Source organism: Choloepus didactylus, chromosome Y (assembly GCF_015220235.1).
Source record: "Choloepus didactylus isolate mChoDid1 chromosome Y, mChoDid1.pri, whole genome shotgun sequence".
Lineage (NCBI taxonomy): Eukaryota > Metazoa > Chordata > Mammalia > Pilosa > Megalonychidae > Choloepus > Choloepus didactylus.
In genome coordinates, this window is record NC_051335.1 from 4,628,462 (window position 1) to 4,648,413 (window position 19,952).

Consider the following 19,952-nt stretch of genomic DNA (forward strand, 5'->3'; position numbering starts at 1 on the left):
CTCTGGGAAAGCTCTAATCTAACTCTGACCAATAAGAGTTAAATGTCTTCAGGGACAACAAGTACACTCAGGTCTAGATCCATTATTTTAATCACTTTTTAGCCTACCAGAAGTAGGCAGCATTAAAAGTTTAATTAATAAAGATAAAGCCTCTATCCCAGCTTGTTCCCACCACTCTTCTTCCTAGTTTCTCATTTTCAATTTTCTGTCTAAGCAATTTAAAACTATAAAATGGCAATCCTTTTTACTCTGATTATTTTTAATCTATGAAGTAGAGCTAGAAATATGTCTGAAATATCTATCAGTCAGGGACCTATATGGGAGGAATATCACTTTCAGGAGTATTACCTACATAAACTCTTAAAAGATGCAGACAAAAATTACTCAGACAGATTACTCCTTTCAAAGGCTTAGTATGGATGCCCTGTAATTAAAATAACTCTCCTGGTAACTAAACACCTCTACCACATGCCTTCTAAAGACTTACAAACTGGACCACCTTGCTAAAGTCAATTCTACTCCTCTTGACTTACAACCAATTTTAGAAATCATTTAACTTCCACAACACTTGTATTCTTGGTCTGGTTCCAAAGCATACCCCATGAACCCAAGTACTCTGTACTCCTATTCTGCAAAGCATCCAATTCTGACCATGTCAGTGAACAATTCTGATCTTAAAGTTTTACTGCACAAATTAGTCACCTTATATGCAACACTTCTGAGATAATTATTGATATAAGAACCATGAAATTATTTTCTCTTACAAGCTACCCAACCCAAAAAATATAAGATGAGAAAGCTTAGACAATTTTTTTATAGGAAACAGGTATAAAGGATTAGTCTGCCCTATCCCAGCATTACACATGGGGAAGTATTCAATTAAACGGCTCTGTTGGAACAAGTTATAGATAATGGAATAACTGCTAGTATTCTAGTGAGTCATCTACTAAAGAAGATAATTAAAGGCAGCTTACTTTCTTATATGTGGCTTTGGAATGCAGATCCCTCTCCACGGCCATAGACCACTCTTGTTCTTTCATGGATTCGAAGTAGAAAAAGGCCTCTGTGCTCAAGTCCAGTTCTTGGAATCTGAGAGAAGAAGAAGATCTAAGATCCTTACAGTTTCCACAGTTATCTCTGACTACTTCCTGTCCCATATTCTGAAAAATTAGATTAAAAAAAAGATTGAGTGCTAGGGGAGATAAATTTTACAGAACCACTCTGTTCATCGAAGTGACCAGTAAGGACAAGTAACTTTCTTTTCTAAAGGCTCCCAACCAGTATATTCATAGGCTATGAAAAAATAAACAACTCCACCCCCACAAGGGATAACAGCAGAGCTTTGCTCTTGTATCCTCGGAATAGTCACTGTTAGCTTGACTATAGAAAGACTATAGCTTTCTACGGATTTTGAGAGGACTAGATGCTTTCTTATATCATTTTAACTATTTGTTCCTTTCTGATCTCACAAATTTGACCCACAAGTTAACTCTCACATATGGTTTACAGTAGGGTTTTACCAAATAGCTTTTAAAGAAAGGAAGGATGGCAAAATGTCATATAAACTAACACCAAACATATTCCAAAAGAAAATTTCAGAAGTGTTCTTTACCCAATGCAGTAGATATCAGGAGGATGGGGATCACAGTTCAGCCAAGGTTTTAACCCGCTATCTGGAGACTGACCATTCACATTCCAAGTTCCAACAAAAAACCTAATACACAAGACCAAAAAGTAATTTGAAAACAAAGTTCAAGTATGAACTAAAATTTAGGTCTCTCTTGTCGCTTCTATACAAGAGTATGTTCACAAAAAGCTACATGCTTTCTCAAAATGTTTTGCCACACACATAAAAACTTCTTGCATCTCAAACACAAAGGCAGTAGGCTTATTTCCCCTAAATTTTACAATAAGTGAACCTACTGAAAGGAACCAAAATCTATTTAGAAACACAAAGTTAATTGCTCTACCACATTTCCTTTCAATTAAACCCCATCCAAATTCATATTTGAAGTGATAGCCTGTGGATGGGAAAGAGTCACCTTCTTGCTGGCAGCTAGTCTAATATGGATAACTGTTCTATAGACAGCTATAGTTGAATCCAAAAACTCACCTCCCAAAGGATTACAAGGACATTTGTGTAGTAAAGTCTGATGAGGCAGATATAGTATGAAGGGGGAAAGCAGAAAATAAAACTCATGACCATCTTAATTGTTTAAACGCAAATAGAAGCAACATGGGGAATATGAGGAAATGGAGGTTTTAGCATAGGGATATAGTTACGATTGACCTGGAATAATGAAGCATGATAGGAGAGCAGATGGGACCAGAATCTTAGTAGAAGGGCACATGCCATTTATGAATAACAAAGAAAGGTGCTGTTGATTTGCACATCAGGGATACATGCCACATCATACCACTTGTTTTCATTTACTAGCTGCTATTACAAATACCACACAATGGGTTGGCTTAACACCAGAAATTTATTGACTCAAGGCTTCAGAAGCTAAAAGGTTTGCTTCCTCCAGGGGTCAGTATCTTCTGGCTGGGCAGAAATCTTTAGGGTTCTGTGGGGTTCTGCGGCTTTTCTGCCACATTGCAATGCACATGGTGGTGTCTTCACCTTTCTCTACTGGGTTCCACTGACTTCCAGCTTCTGGCTGCTCCCCATGACTTGTCTTCTGTGTCCAATTTCCTTTGCTTTTAAGGACTTCAGCCATATTGGAATGAAGCTTACCTTCATTCAGTTTGGGCACACTTTCACTAATAGGACCTTATAATATCTTCAGAGGTCCTAATTACAAATGGGTTCACACCCACAGGACCAGGGATTGGGACCTGAACATGACTTTAATGTGGGACATGATTCAATCCCCAACAGTCCATCTTCTGGACCCCCAAAAGATGTGCTCTTCCAACATACAAAATACATTCATCCCATCACAACATCCCAAAAGCCTTAAGTCATTTCAGTAACAATGTTAAGTAAAAGTCTTGTCAAAATCAGTTATGGGTATGGTCCATTCTGGGGCAAAATTCCTTTGCTTGATGAACCTATGAAACCTAGAAAACAAGTTATCTGACTCCAATACACAATGGAGGGTCAGACATAGGCTATACATTCCATTTCCAAAAGGGAGAAACTGGAAGGAAAACAGGGGTCATGGGTCCCATCCAAGTTCAAAACCCAGCAGGGCAAACTCCGATTAGATTTCAAAGTCTGAGAGTCACCTGTGGGTTAATGTTTTTTCCTCTGGGCCTGATGGAGCAGCAGCTCCACCCCTTCTAAGCCCTTGTACAGTGGCTGTGCTCTCCCAGAACACTGGAGTGTAGGCCCACCCTCTTCAAGCACTGGGATGGTAGCACTCTCCCTGAATAATGGGGTGCAAGGCCTGCCTCCTCCATGCACAGGGGCAGACCAGCCCTTTCCATATACATGGGTGGACCCACTCTCTTGACCAGAGGACTTCTTTTCAGTTTACAATTTAGCCTCATGGTTTGGTCCTTGAAGTCATTCTTCCTTTAATTCATCCCTTCCCTGTCCCTTTCAGTCCAGGCTGGCAGTGGTTCTGCTCACACAAATTTTGCAAAAATCTTGGTTTTACACACAGTTTCAGTGGGTCCAAACCATCAGAAAATAGAACTTTTCAAAGAGCCTTCTTGGATATTGCATTTCCAATCCTGACTTCCACTGAAATGGCTGACTGGATCCATCCTCAGCCACACCCTCTTTAGCAAAGGGTTGTTTATTTAAACCCTCACATGGAACCCTGTTCTATGGGGAGTCACTTACCAAAAGCTCAGGGAGGTTCCTGATAGAGCCGCTTCTGGCCCTAGTCACAGAGCACACTATCTGGATAGGCTGAGAATTTTCCAAATCATCAATTGCTGTTTTCTGTGCTTAAGAGTTTAATTCTCAGTTTACTCCTTTCCTCTCACATTTTACTGTTAAGTTGCAAGAAGCCAGGATGTCTCTTCCACACTAGGAAATCTGCTCAGCCTAATATCCAAGTTCTCCGTTCAATCTGACATCTGAAGACAATTTTACCAAGTTCTTTGCACTTTATAACAAGGATCACCTTACCTCCAGTTTCCAAAAACATTCATCATTTCCTTCTCTGGTCTCTTCGGAAGTACCTTTAGCGTCATTATTTCTACCAACAGCCTCTTTGAAGCAATCTAGGCTTTTTCTATCAAGCATCTCACAATTCTTCCAGCATCTACCTATTACTCAATTCCAAAGCTGTTTCCACATTTTTAGGTGTTTGTAATAGCAGCACTCCACTTTCTGCTACCAAAAACTGTTATAGTTTCCTAGCTACTATTACAAATACCATACAATGGGTTGGCTTAAAGACAGGAATTTATTGGCTGATGGTTTCAGAGGCTAGCAGGCTTGCTTTCTCCCAGGGTTGGTATCTTCTGGCTGGTCAGCAATCTTTGGGATTCTGTGGCTTTTCTGTCACATGGTAATACACATAGTGGTGTCTTCTCTTTTCCCTTCTGGGATTCCACTGACTTTCAGCTTCCAGCTGCTCCCCATAGCTTCTCTTCCATGTAAAACTGCCTTTGCTTATAAGGACTTCAGCCATATTGGACTGAGGTCTACACTCATTCAGTTTGGCACACCATAACTAATAGGACCTCAAAACATCTTTCAAGGTCCTATTAACAAATGGGTTCACATCCACTGGACCAGGGGTTGGGAACTAAACATGCTTTTTAAGGGGGGCATGATCCAATCCCCAACACCACACTACAATATACACCCACCCACCCCCAAACACAGACACACAGACATACACACATACACATACACACAAAGGGACCACAAAGGAAGATAACAACAAAAGGTGAAATGAAAAATAATATAGAGAACAGCACTGGAAAGAGTCCACTACAGACTTCTCAATCAAAAGAAGATAGTGGGTGAAATTTTCTTTAGTTCACTTATGAAAGTAAGTTAAGACCTTGTGGTGATGGTGGACTTTAATTTTCTATTATTAGCTGGAGAAAAATTCAGCAGACCCGATAGATCAACATGCTTGCTTAAAGAATGTGCTAAGGGACAATTCTCTAGTACAGTGAGTTTGATTTGGTTCTCTAAGAGTAGAAAGAAACATGAGCAGATATGGTAGTTAGAAAACTCAAGGGCAACTGTTACCTCTGCATTATTCTGGGTATGATATTGATCAGCATAGACATAGGAGCTTGAATCAAGATCATCATTCCTTTTTATTATGCTTTTTTTTAAAATTTAACTTAGATAATAAAAGGCCATTTCCTACTATACCTACTAACTTCTTAGATTCAGCAAATAGAAGAGACTAACCTGAAAGTCTGAATGTTGACATACTCTTTCTCACGCTTTGCCAGGACATGTTTGATGAGACCCTCCCTATGCCCAGATTGGGTATTAGGTACAAAGAGCTTCCTCATGGTGTTGGTCACCTTGGGCTGCTCCTTGTTAGTAGCTTCTTTTTCAAGCGGAGGCCTGGCAAATGAAGAATTTAAAAGTAAAATTGCCTAAAATATAAAAGTCTCCTTATCAGAAATATGTTTCTGCCATAGGACTTACATTCTAGTCACTGAAGGGAGTGGGGGCGGAGGTTCTCGATGACTCTCCATAGGCTGGTTTTGTGAATTTATTTTCTTGTCCAAATTCATAGATGAAAAATTCTCCTCAAATCCAAGAAGCCCTGAAGGACACAGAATCCCAAATCAAAGGGGGAAAAAAGATATCCTGGGTAGACAGGGCTGACCATTTGGTCACTGGCATTACTAAACAGAAGAGTAACAGAAGAGTAGTAATAATTTGGACTGGGGGAAAAAAGCACATGTCCCTAAAGCACTGGCAGATTAACTAGAACAACAGGCTACATTAATCTGGCTGGAACTGGAATAAAATAGCTAACGTTTACTGAAGACTTAGCATAATGGCTGGCTGACAGAAAGGGGTTATATTATTATCTTACTTCACTGTCACAAAACCCCATGAGGTAGATACTATTAAAAATCTTCCCATTTCGAGAGGCGGGGCAAGATGGCAGACTGGTGAGCTGTATGTTTTAGTTACTCCTCCAGGAAAGTAGGTAGAAAGCCAGGAACTGCGTGGACTGGACACCACAGAGCAATCTGACTTTGGGCATACTTTATACAACACTCATGAAAACGTGGAACTGCTGAGATCAGCGAAATCTGTAAGTTTTTGCGGCCAGGGGACCCGCGCCCCTCCCTGCCAGGCTCAGTCCCGGGGGAGGAGGGGCTGTCAGCTCCGGGAAGGAGAAGGGAGAACTGCAGTGGCTGCTCTTATCGGAAACTCATTCTACTGATACAGACTCCAACCATAGATAGACTGAGACCAGACACCAGAGAATCTGAGAGCAGCCAGCCCAGCAGAGAGGAGACAGGCATAGAAGAAAAACAACACGAAAAACTCCAAAATAAAAGCGGAGGATTTTTGGAGTTCTGGTAAACATAGAAAGGGGAAGGGCCCTGAGGCGCATATGCAAATCCTGAAGAAAAGCTGATCTCTCTGCCCTGTGGACCTTTCCTTAATGGCCCTGGTTGCTTTGTCTCTTAGCATTTCAATAACCCATTAGATCTCTGAGGAGGGCCCGTTTTTTTTTTGTTTTTTTTTTTTAATCCTTTTTTCTTTTTCTAAAACAATTACTCTAAGAAGCCCAATACAGAAAGCTTCAAAGACTTACTATTTGGGCAGGTCAAGTCAAGAGCAGAACTAGGAGAGCTCTGAGACAAAACGCAATAATCCAGTGGCTGAGAAAATTCACTAAACACCACAACTTCCCAAGAAAAGGGGGGTGTCCGCCCACAGCCATCATCCTGGTGGACAGGAAACACTCCTGCCCATTGCCAGCCCCATAGCCCAGAACTGCCCCAGACAACACAGTGTGACGGAAGTGCTTCAAATAACAGGGACACACCACAAAACTGGGTGTGGACATTAGCCTTCCCTGCAACCTCAGCTGATAGTCCCAGAGTTGGGAAGGTAGAGCAGTGTGAATTAACAAAGCCCCATTCAGCCATCATTTCAGCAGACTGGGAGCCTCCCTACACAGCCCAGCAGCCCAGAACTGCCCTGGGGGGACGGCACTCACCTGTGACATAGCACAGTCATCCCTCAACAGAGGACCCAGGGTGCACGGCCTGGAAGAGGGGCCCACTTGCAAGTCTCAGGAGCCATACGCCAATACCAAGGACTTGTGGGTCAGTGGCAGAGACAAACTGTGGCAGGACTGAACTGAAGGATTAGACTATTGCAGCAGCTTTAAAACTCTAGGATCATCAGGGAGATTTGATTGTTAGGGCCACCCCCCCTCCCCGACTGCCCAGAAACACGCCCCACATACAGGGCAGGCAACACCAACTACACACGCAAGCTTGGTACACCAATTGGGCCCCACAAGACTCACTCCCCCACTCACCAAAAAGGCTAAGCAGGGGAGATCTGGCTTGTGGAGAACAGGTGGCTCGTAGACGCCACCTGCTGGTTAGTTAGAGAAAGTGTACTCCACGAAGCTGTAGATCTGATAAATTAGAGATAAGGACTTCAACTGGTCTACAAACCCTAAAAGAACCCTATCAAGTTCAGCAAATGCCACGAGGCCAAAAACAACAGAAAATTATAAAGCATATGAAAAAACCAGACGATATGGATAACCCAAGCCCAAGCACCCAAATCAAAAGACCAGAAGAGACACACCACCTAGAGCAGCTACTCAAAGAACTAAAGATGAACAATGAGACCCTAGTACGGGATATGAAGGAAATCAAGAAGACCCTAGAAGAGCATAAAGAAGACATTGCAAGACTAAATAAAAAAATGGATGATCTTATGGAAATTAAAGAAACTGTTGACCAAATTAAAAAGATTCTGGACACTCATAGTACAAGACTAGAGGAAGTTGAACAACGAATCAGTGACCTGGAAGATGACAGAATGGAAAATGAAAGCATAAAAGAAAGAATGGGGAAAAAAATTGAAAAACTCGAAATGGACCTCAGGGATATGATAGATAATATGAAACGTCCGAATATAAGACTCATTGGTGTCCCAGAAGGGGAAGAAAAGGGTAAAGGTCTAGGAAGAGTATTCAAAGAAATTGTTGGGGAAAACTTCCCAAATCTTCTAAACAACATAAATACACAAATCATAAATGCTCAGCGAACTCCAAATAGAATAAATCCAAAAAAACCCACTCCGAGACATATACTGATCACACTGTCAAACATAGAAGAGAAGGAGCAAGTTCTGAAAGCAGCAAGAGAAAAGCAATTCACCACATACAAAGGAAACAGCATAAGACTAAGTAGTGACTACTCAGCAGCCACCATGGAGGCAAGAAGGCAGTGGCACGATATATTTAAAATTCTGAGTGAGAGGAATTTCCAGCCAAGAATACTTTATCCAGCAAAGCTCTCCTTCAAATTTGAGGGAGAGCTTAAATTTTTCACAGACAAACAAATGCTGAGAGAATTTGCTAACAAGAGACCTGCCCTACGGGAGATACTAAAGGGAGCCCTACAAACAGAGAAACAAAGACAGGACAGAGAGACTTGGAGAAAGGTTCAGTACTAAAGAGATTCGGTATGGGTACAATAAAGGATATTAATAGAGAGAGGGAAAAATATGGCAAACATAATCCAAAGGATAAGATGGCCAATTCAAGAAATGCCTTCACGGTTTTAACGTTGAATGTAAATGGATTAAACTCCCCAATTAAAAGATATAGATTCGCAGAATGGATCAAAAAAAATGAACCATCAATATGTTGCATACAAGAGACTCATCTTAGACACAGGGACACAAAGAAACTGAAAGTGAAAGGATGGAAAAAAATATTTCATGCAAGCTACAGCCAAAAGAAGCAGGTGTAGCAATATTAATCTCAGATAAAATAGACTTCAAATGCAGGGATGTTTTGAGAGACAAAGAAGGCCACTACATACTAATAAAAGGGGCAATTCAGCAAGAAGAAATAACAATCGTAAATGTCTATGCACCCAATCAAGGTGCCACAAAATACATGAGAGAAACATTGGCAAAACTAAAGGAAGCAATTGATGTTTCCACAATAATTGTGGGAGACTTCAACACATCACTCTCTCCTATAGATAGATCAACCAGACAGAAGACCAATAAGGAAATTGAAAACCTAAACAATATGATAAATGAATTAGATTTAACAGACATCTACAGGACATTACATCCCAAATCACCAGGATACACATACTTTTCTAGTGCTCACGGAACTTTCTCCAGAATAGATCATATGCTGGGACATAAAACAAGCCTCAATAAATTTAAAAAGATTGAAATTATTCAAAGCACATTCTCTGACCACAATGGAATACAATTAGAAGTCAATAACCATCAGAGACTTAGAAAATTCACAAATACCTGGAGGTTAAACAACACACTCCTAAACAATCAGTGGGTTAAAGAAGAAATAGCAAGAGAAATTGCTAAATATATAGAGACGAATGAAAATGAGAACACAACATACCAAAACCTATGGGATGCAGCAAAAGCAGTGCTAAGGGGGAAATTTATAGCACTAAACGCATATATTAAAAAGGAAGAAAGAGCCAAAATCAAAGAACTAATGGATCAACTGAAGAAGCTAGAAAATGAACAGCAAACCAATCCTAAACCAAGTACAAGAAAAGAAATAACAAGGATTAAAGCAGAAATAAATGACATAGAGAACAAAAAAACAATAGAAAGGATAAATATCACCAAAAGTTGGTTCTTTGAGAAGATCAACAAGATTGACAAGCCCCTAGCTAGACTGACAAAATCAAAAAGAGAGAAGACCCATATAAACAAAATAATGAATGAAAAAGGTAACATAACTGCAGATCCTGAAGAAATTAAAAAAATTATAAGAGGATATTATGAACAACTGTATGGCAACAAACTGGATAATGTAGAAGAAATGGACAATTTCCTGGAAACATATGAACAACCTAGACTGACCAGAGAAGAAATAGAAGACCTCAACCAACCCATCACAAGCAAAGAGATCCAATCAGTCATCAAAAATCTTCCCACAAATAAATGCCCAGGGCCAGATGGCTTCACAGGGGAATTCTACCAAACTTTCCAGAAAGAACTGACACCAATCTTACTCAAACTCTTTCAAAACATTGAAGAAAATGGAACACTACCTAACTCATTTTATGAAGCTAACATCAATCTAATACCAAAACCAGGCAAAGATGCCACAAAAAAGGAAAACTACCGGCCAATCTCCCTAATGAATATAGATGCAAAAATCCTCAACAAAATACTTGCAAATCGAATCCAAAGACACATTAAAAAAATCATACACCATGACCAAGTGGGGTTCATTCCAGGCATGCAAGGATGGTTCAACATAAGAAAAACAATCAATGTATTACAACACATTAAAAACTCGAAAGGGAAAAATCAATTGATCATCTCAATAGATGCTGAAAAAGCATTTGACAAAATCCAACATCCCTTTTTGATAAAAACACTTCAAAAGGTAGGAATTGAAGGAAACTTCCTCAACATGATAAAGAGCATATATGAAAAACCCACAGCCAGCATAGTACTCAATGGTGAGAGACTGAAAGCCTTCCCTCTAAGATCAGGAACAAGACAAGGATGCCCGCTGTCACCACTGTTATTCAACATTGTGCTGGAAGTGCTAGCCAGGGCAATCCGGCAAGACAAAGAAATAAAAGGCATCCAAATTGGAAAAGAAGAAGTAAAACTGTCATTGTTTGCAGATGATATGATCTTATATCTAGAAAACCCTGAGAAATCGACGATACACCTACTAGAGCTAATAAACAAATTTAGCAAAGTAGCAGGATACAAGATTAATGCACATAAGTCAGTAATGTTTCTATATGCTAGAAATGAACAAACTGAAGAGACACTCAAGAAAAAGATACCATTTTCAATAGCAACTAAAAAAATCAAGTACCTAGGAATAAACTTAACCAAAGATGTAAAAGACCTATACAAAGAAAACTACATAACTCTACTAAAAGAAATAGAAGGGGACCTTAAAAGATGGAAAAATATTCCATGTTCATGGATAGGAAGGCTAAATGTCATTAAGATGTCAATTCTACCCAAACTCATCTACAGATTCAATGCAATCCCAATCAAAATTCCAACAACCTACTTTGCAGACTTGGAAAAGCTAGTTATCAAATTTATTTGGAAAGGGAAGATGCCTCGAATTGCTAAAGACACTCTAAAAAAGAAAAACGAAGTGGGAGGACTTACACTCCCTGACTTTGAAGCTTATTATAAAGCCACAGTTGCCAAAACAGCATGGTACTGGCACAAAGATAGACATATAGATCAATGGAATCGAATTGAGAATTCAGAGATAGACCCTCAGATCTATGGCCGACTGATCTTTGATAAGGCCCCCAAAGTCACCGAACTGAGCCATAACGGTGTTTTCAACAAATGGGGCTGGGAGAGTTGGATATCCATATCCAAAAGAATGAAAGAGGACCCCTACCTCACCCCCTACACAAAAATTAACTCAAAATGGACCAAAGATCTCAATATAAAAGAAAGTACCATAAAACTCCTAGAAGATAATGTAGGAAAACATCTTCAAGACCTTGTATTAGGAGGCCACTTCCTAGACTTTACACCCAAAGCACAAGCAACAAAAGAGAAAATAGATAAATGGGAACTCCTCAAGCTTAGAAGTTTCTGCACCTCAAAGGAATTTCTCAAAAAGGTAAAGAGGCAGCCAACTCAATGGGAAAAAATTTTTGGAAACCATGTATCTGACAAAAGACTGATATCTTGCATATACAAAGAAATCCTACAACTCAATGACAATAGTACAGACAGCCCAATTATAAAATGGGCAAAAGATATGAAAAGACAGTTCTCTGAAGAGGAATTACAAATGGCCAAGAAACACATGAAAAAATGTTCAGCTTCACTAGCTATTAGAGAGATGCAAATTAAGACCACAATGAGATACCATCTAACACCGGTTAGAATGGCTGCCATTAAACAAACAGGAAACTACAAATGCTGGAGGGGATGTGGAGAAATTGGGACTCTTATTCATTGTTGGTGGGACTGTATAATGGTTCAGCCACTCTGGAAGTCAGTCTGGCAGTTCCTTAGAAAACTAGATATAGAGCTACCATTCGATCCAGCGATTGCACTTCTCGGTATATACCCGGAAGATCGGAAAGCAGTGACACGAACAGATATCTGCACGCCAATGTTCATAGCAGCATTATTCACAATTGCCAAGAGATGGAAACAACCCAAATGTCCTTCAACAGATGAGTGGATAAATAAAATGTGGTATATACACACGATGGAATACTACGCGGCAGTAAGAAGGAACGATCTGGTGAAACATATGACAACATGGATGAACCTTGAAGACATAATGCTGAGTGAAATAAGCCAGGCACAAAAAGAGAAATATTATATGCTACCACTAATGTGAACTTTGAAAAATGTAAAACAAATGGTTTATAATGTAGAATGTAGGGGAACTAGCAGTAGAGAGCAATTAAGGAAGGGGGAACAATAATCCAAGAAGAACAGATAAGCTATTTAACGTTCTGGGGATGCCCAGAAATGACTATGGTCTGTTAATTTCTGATGGATGTAGTAGGAACAAGTTCACTGAAATGTTGCTATATTATGTAACTTTCTTGGGGTAAAGTAGGAACATGTTGGAAGTTAAGCAATTATCTTAGGTTAGTTGTCTTTTTCTTACTCCCTTGTTATGGTCTCTTTGAAATGTTCTTTTATTGTATGTTTGTTTTCTTTTTAACTTTTTTTTTCATACAGTTGATTTAAAAAAGAAGGGAAAGTTAAAAAAAAAAAAAAAAAAAGAAAAAAGACAAACAAGGAAAAAAAAAAAAAAGATGTAGTGCCCCCTTGAGGAGCCTGTGGAGAATGCAGGGGTATTTGCCTACCCCACCTTCATGGTTGCTAACATGACCACAGACATAGGGGACTGGTGGTTTGATGGGTTGACCCCTCTACCATAAGTTTACCCTTGGGAAGACGGTTGCTGCAAAGGAGAGGCTAGGCCTCCCTGTATTTGTGCCTAAGAGTCTCCTCCTGAATGCCTCTTTGTTGCTCAGATGTGGCCCTCTCTCACTCTGGCTAAGCCAACTTGAAAGGTGAAATCACTGCCCTCCCCCCTACGTGGGATCAGACACCCAGGGAAGTGAATCTCCCTGGCAACGTGGAATATGACTCCCGGGGAGGAATGTAGACCCGGCATCGTGGGATGGAGAACATCTTCTTGACCAAAAGGGGGATGTGAAAGGAAATGAAATAAGCTTCAGTGGCAGAGAGATTCCAAAACGAGCCGAGAGATCACTCTGGTGGGCACTCTTACGCACACTTTAGACAACCTTTTTTAGGTTCTAAAGAATTGGGGTAGCTGGTGGTGGATACCTGAAACTATTAAACTACAACCCAGAACCCATGAATCTCGAAGACAGTTGTATAAAAATGTAGCTTATGAGGGGTGACAGTGGGATTGGGAATGCCATAAGGACCAAACTCCACTTTGTCTAGTTTATGGATGGATGTGTAGAAAAGTAGGGGAAGCAAACAAACAGACAAAGGTACCCAGTGTTCTTTTTTACTTCAATTGCTCTTTTTCACTCTAATTATTATTCTTGTTATTTTTGTGTGTGTGCTAATGAAGGTGTCAGGGATTGATTTAGGTGATGAATGTACAACTATGTAATGGTACTGTAAACAATCGAAAGTACAATTTGTTTTGTATGACTGCGTGGTATGTGAATATATCTCAATAAAATGATGATATAAAAAAATAAAAAATAAAAAAAAAAAAAAAAAAAAAAAAAAAAAAAAAAGAAAAAAGAAAGAATGGGGAAAAAAATTGAAAAAATTGAAATGGACCTCAGGGATATGATAGATAATATGAAACATCCAAATATAAGACTCATTGGTGTCCCAGAAGGGGAAGGAAAGGGTAAAGGTCTAGGAAGAGTATTCAAAGAAATTGTTGGGGAAAACTTCCCAAATCTTCTAAACAACATAAATACACAAATCATAAATGCTCAACGAACTCCAAATAGAATAAATCGAAATAAACCCACTCCGAGACATATACTGATCACACTATCAAACACAGAAGAGAAGGAGCAAGTTCTGAAAGCAGCAAGAGAAAAGCAATTCACCACATACAAAGGAAACAGCATAAGACTAAGTAGTGACTACTCAGCAGCCACCATGGAGGCAAGGAGGCAGTGGCATGATATATTTAAAATTCTGAGTGAGAAAAATTTTCAGCCAAGAATACTTTATCCAGCAAAGCTCTCCTTCAAATTTGAGGGAGAGCTTAAATTTTTCACAGACAAACAAATGCTGAGAGAATTTGCTAACAAGAGACCTGCCCTACTGGAGATACTCAAGGGAGCCCTACAGACAGAGAAACAAAGAAAGGACAGAGAGACTTGGAGAAAGGTTCAGTACTAAAGAGATTCGGTATGGGTACAATAAAGGATATTAATAGACAGAGGGGAAAAATTATGACAAACATAAACCAAAGGATAAGATGGCTGATTCAAGAAATGCCTTCACGGTTATAACGTTGAATGTAAATGGATTAAACTCCCCAATTAAAGGATATAGACTCGCAGAATGGATCAAAAAAAATGAACCATCAATATGTTGCATACAAGAGACTCATCTTAGACACAGGGACACAAAGAAACTGAAAGTGAAAGGATGGAAAAAAATATTTCATGCAAGCTACAGCCAAAAGAAAGCAGGTGTAGCAATATTAATCTCAGATAAAATAGACTTCAAATGCAGGGATGTTTTGAGAGACAAAGAAGGCCACTACGTACTAATAAAAGGGGCAATTCAGCAAGAAGAAATAACAATCGTAAATGTCTATGCACCCAATCAAGGTGCCACAAAATACATGAGAGAAACACTGGAAAAACTAAAGGAAGCAATTGATGTTTCCACAATAATTGTGGGAGACTTCAACACATCACTCTCTCCTATAGATAGATCAACCAGACAGAAGACCAATAAGGAAATTGAAAACCTAAACAATCTGATAAATGAATTAGATTTAACAGACATATACAGGACATTACATCCCAAATCACCAGGATACACATACTTTTCTAGTGCTCATGGAACTTTCTCCAGAATAGATCATATGCTGGGACATAAAACAAGCCTCAATAAATTTAAAAAGATTGAAATTATTCCAAGCACATTCTCTGACCACAATGGAATACAATTAGAAGTCAATAACCATCAGAGACTTAGAAAATTCACAAATACCTGGAGGTTAAACAACACACTCCTAAACAATCAGTGGGTTAAAGAAGAAATAGCAAGAGAAATTGCTAAATATATAGAGACGAATGAAAATGAGAACACAACATACCAAAACCTATGGGATGCAGCAAAAGCAGTGCTAAGGCGGAAATTTATAGCACTAAACGCATATATTAAAAAGGAAGAAAGAGCCAAAATCAAAGAACTAATGGATCAACTGAAGAAGCTAGAAAATGAACAGCAAACCAATCCTAAACCAAGTAGAAGAAAAGAAATAACAAGGATTAAAGCAGAAATAAATGACATAGAGAACAAAAAAACAATAGAGAGGATAAATATCACCAAAAGTTGGTTCTTTGAGAAGATCAACAAGATTGACAAGCCCGTAGCTAGACTGACAAAATCAAAAAGAGAGAAGACCCATATAAACAAAATAATGAATGAAAAAGGTGACATAACTGCATATCCTGAAGAAATTAAAAAAATTATAAGAGGATACTATGAACAACTGTATGGCAACAAACTGGATAATGTAGAGGAAATGGACAATTTCCTGGAAACATATGAACAACCTAGACTGACCAGAGAAGAAATAGAAGACCTCAACCAACCCATCACAAGCAAAGAGATCCAATCAGTCATCAAAAATCTTCCCAGAAATAAATGCCCAGGGCCAGATGGCTTCACAGGGGAATTCTACCACACTTTCCAGAAAGAACTGACACCAATCTTACTCAAACTCTTTCAAAACATTGAAAAAAATGGAATACTACCTAACTCATTTTATGAAGCTAACATCAATGTAATACCAAAACCAGGCAAAGATGCTACAAAAAAGGAAAACTACCGGCCAATCTCCCTAATGAATATAGATGCAAAAATCCTCAACAAAATACTTGCAAATCGAATCCAAAGACACATTAAAAAAAACATACACCATGACCAAGTGGGGTTCATTCCAGGCATGCAAGGATGGTTCAACATAAGAAAAACAATCAATGTATTACAACACATTAAAAACTCGAAAGGGAAAAATCAATTGATCATCTCAATAGATGCTGAAAAAGCATTTGACAAAATCCAACATCCATTTTTGATAAAAACACTTCAAAAGGCAGGAATTGAGGGAAACTTCCTCAACATGATAAAGAGCATATATGAAAAACCCACAGCCAGCATAGTACTCAATGGTGAGAGACTGAAAGCCTTCCCTCTAAGATCAGGAACAAGACAAGGATGCCCGCTGTCACCACTGTTATTCAACATTGTGCTGGAAGTGCTAGCCAGGGCAATCCGGCAAGACAAAGAAATAAAAGGCATCCAAATTGGAAAAGAAGAAGTAAAACTGTCATTGTTTGCAGATGATATGATCTTATAGCTGGAAAACCCTGAGAAATCGACGATACAGTACTAGAGCTAATAAACAAATTTAGCAAAGTAGCGGGATACAAGGTTAATGCACATAAGTCCGTAATGTTTCTATATGCTAGAAATGAACAAACTGAAGAGACACTCAGGAAAAAGATACCATTTTCAATAGCAACTAAAAAAATCAAGTACCTAGGAATCAACTTAACCAAAGATGTAAAAGACCTATACAAAGAAAACTACATAACTCTACTGAAAGAAATAGAAGGGGACCTTAAAAGATGGAAAAATATTCCATGTTCATGGATAGGAAGACTAAATTTCATTAAGATGACAATTCTACCCAAACTCATCTACAGATTCAATGCAATCCCAATCAAAATTCCAACAACCTACTTTGCAGACTTGGAAAAGCTAGTTATTGAATTTATTTGGAAAGGGAAGATGCCTCGAATTGCTAAAGACACTCTAAAAAAGAAAAACGAAGTGGGAGGACTTACACTCCCTGACTTTGAAGCTTATTATAAAGCCACAGTTGCCAAAACAGCATTGTACTGGCACAAAAATAGACATATAGATCAATGGAATCGAATTGAGAATTCGGAGATAGACCCTCAGATCTATGGCCGACTGATCTTTGATAAGGCCCCCAAAGTCACTGAACTGAGTCATAATGGTCTTTTCAACAAATGGGGCTGGGAGAGTTGGATATCCATATCCAAAAGAATGAAAGAGGACCCCTACCTCACACCCTACACAAAAATTAACTGAAAATGGACCAAAGATCTCAATATAAAAGAAAGTACCATAAAACTCCTAGAAGATAATGTAGGAAAACATCTTCAAGACCTTGTATTAGGCGGCCACTTCCTAGACTTTACACCCAAAGCACAAGCAACAAAAGAGAAAATAGATAAATGGGAACTCCTCAAGCTTAGAAGTTTCTGCACCTCAAAGGAATTTCTCAAAAAGGTAAAGAGGCAGCCAACTCAATGGGAAAAAATTTTTGGAAACCATGTATCTGACAAAAGACTGATATCTTGCATATATAAAGAAATCCTAGAACTCAATGACAATAGTACAGTCGGCCCAATTATAAAATGGGCAAAAGATATGAAAAGACAGTTCTCTGAAGAGGAAATACAAATGGCCAAGAAACACATGAAAAAAAGTTCAGCTTCACTAGCTATTAGAGAGATGCAAATTAAGACCACAATGAGATACCATCTAACACCGGTTAGAATGGCTGCCATTAAACAAACAGGAAACTACAAACGTTGGAGGGGATGTGGAGAAATTGGGACTCTTATTCACTGTTGGTGGGACTGTATAATGGTTCAGCCACTCTGGAAGTCAGTCTGGCAGTTCCTTAGAAAACTAGATATAGAGTTACCATTCAATCCAGCGATTGCACTTCTCGGTATATACCCGGAAGATCGGAAAGCAGTGACACGAACAGATATCTGCACGCCAATGTTCACAGCAGCATTATTCACAATTGCCAAAAGATGGAAAGAACCCAAATGTCCTTCAACAGATGAGTGGATAAATAAAATGTGGTATATACACACGATGGAATACTACGCAGCAGTAAGAAGGAACGATCTCGTGAAACATATGACAACATGGATGAACCTTGAAGACATAATGCTAAGCGAAATAAGCCAGACACAAAAAGAGAAATATTATATGCTACCACTAATGTGAACTTTGAAAAATGTAAAACAAATGGCTTATAATGTAGAATGTAGGGGAACTAGCAATAGAGAGCAATTAAGGAAGGGGGAACAATAATCCAAGAAGAACAGATAAGCTATTTAACGTTCTGGGGATGCCCAGGAATGACTACGGTCTGTGAATTTCTGATGGATATAGTAGGAGCAAGTTCACAGAAATGTTGCTATATTAGGTAACTTTCTTGGGGTAAAGTAGGAACATGTTGGAAGTTAAGCAGTTATCTTAGGTTAGTTGTCTTTTTCTTACTCCCTTGTTATGGTCTCTTTGAAATGTTCTTTTATTGTATGTTTGTTTTCTTCTTAACTTTTTTTCATACAGTTGATTTAAAAAAGAAGGGAAAGTTAAAAAAAAAAACAAAAAAAAACAAGGAAAAAAAAAAAGATGTAGTGCCCCCTTGAGGAGCCGGTGGAGAATGCAGGGGTATTCGCCTACCCCACCTCCATGGTTGCTAACATGACCACAGACATAGGGGACTGGTGGTTTGATGGGTTCAGCCCTCTAGCACAGATTTTACCATTGGGAAGACGGTTGCTGCAAAGGAGAGGCTAGGCCTCCCTATGGTTGTGCCTAAGAGCCTCCTCCCGAATGCCTCTTTGTTGCTCAGATGTGGCCCTGTCTCTCTAGCTAAGCCAACTTGAAAGGTGAAATCACTGCCCTCCCCCCTACGTGGGATCAGACACCCAGGGGAGTGAATCTCCCTGGCAACGTGGAATATGACTCCCGGGGAGGAATGTAGACCCGGCATCGTGGGACGGAGAACATCTTCTTGACCAAAAGGGGGATGTGAAAGGAAATGAAATAAGCTTCAGTGGCAGAGAGAATCCAAAAGGAGCCGAGAGGTCACTCTGGTGGGCACTCTTACGCACACTTTAGACAACCCTTTTTAGGTTCTAAAGAATTGGGGTAGCTGGTGGTGGATACCTGAAACTATCAAACTACAACCCAGAACCCATGATTCTCGAAGACAGTTGTATAAAAATGTAGCTTATGAGGGGTGACAAGGGGATTGGGAAAGCCATAAGGACCACACTCCACTTTGTCTAGTTTATGGATGGATGAGTAGAAAAACAGGGGAAGGAAACAAACAGACAAAGGTACCCAGTGTTCTTTTTTACTTCAATTGCTCTTTTTCACTCTAATTATTATTCTTGTTATTCTTGTGTGTGTGCTAATGAAGGTGTCAGGGATTGATTTGGGTCATGAATGTACAACTATGTAATGGTACTGTAAACAATCGAAAGTACGATTTGTTTTGTATGACTGCGTGGTATATGAATATATCTCAATAAAATGAAGATTAAAAAAAAAAAAAAAGACATAATGCTGAGCAAAATAAGCCAGGCACAAAAATAGAGATATTGTATGTTACCACTAATGTGAATTCTGTGAAAAATGTACAATGTTTTATACTGTAGAATGTAGGGGACCTAGAGATACCAATTAGTGGAGGGGGAATGATAATCTAATAAGAACAGATAAACTATGGAGGGTAATCTCAATGTTATGGGAA

General features: G+C 39.1%; 1 protein-coding gene across 3 annotated transcripts in view; it reads right to left on the bottom strand.

Moving 5' to 3' along the window:
• OCRL (OCRL inositol polyphosphate-5-phosphatase) overlaps window positions 1–19,952 on the bottom strand; it is a 63,938-nt gene that overhangs the window by 28,444 nt on the left and 15,542 nt on the right. For all 3 annotated transcript variants that reach the window (XM_037822792.1, XM_037822791.1, XM_037822790.1), the window contains 4 exons: window positions 5,579–5,699; window positions 5,333–5,494; window positions 1,613–1,714; window positions 975–1,089 (listed from right to left, as the gene is read on the bottom strand). In XM_037822792.1, the coding sequence (XP_037678720.1) occupies window positions 975–1,089; window positions 1,613–1,714; window positions 5,333–5,494; window positions 5,579–5,699 (500 nt within the window). The remainder of the gene's footprint in view (window positions 1–974; window positions 1,090–1,612; window positions 1,715–5,332; window positions 5,495–5,578; window positions 5,700–19,952) is intronic.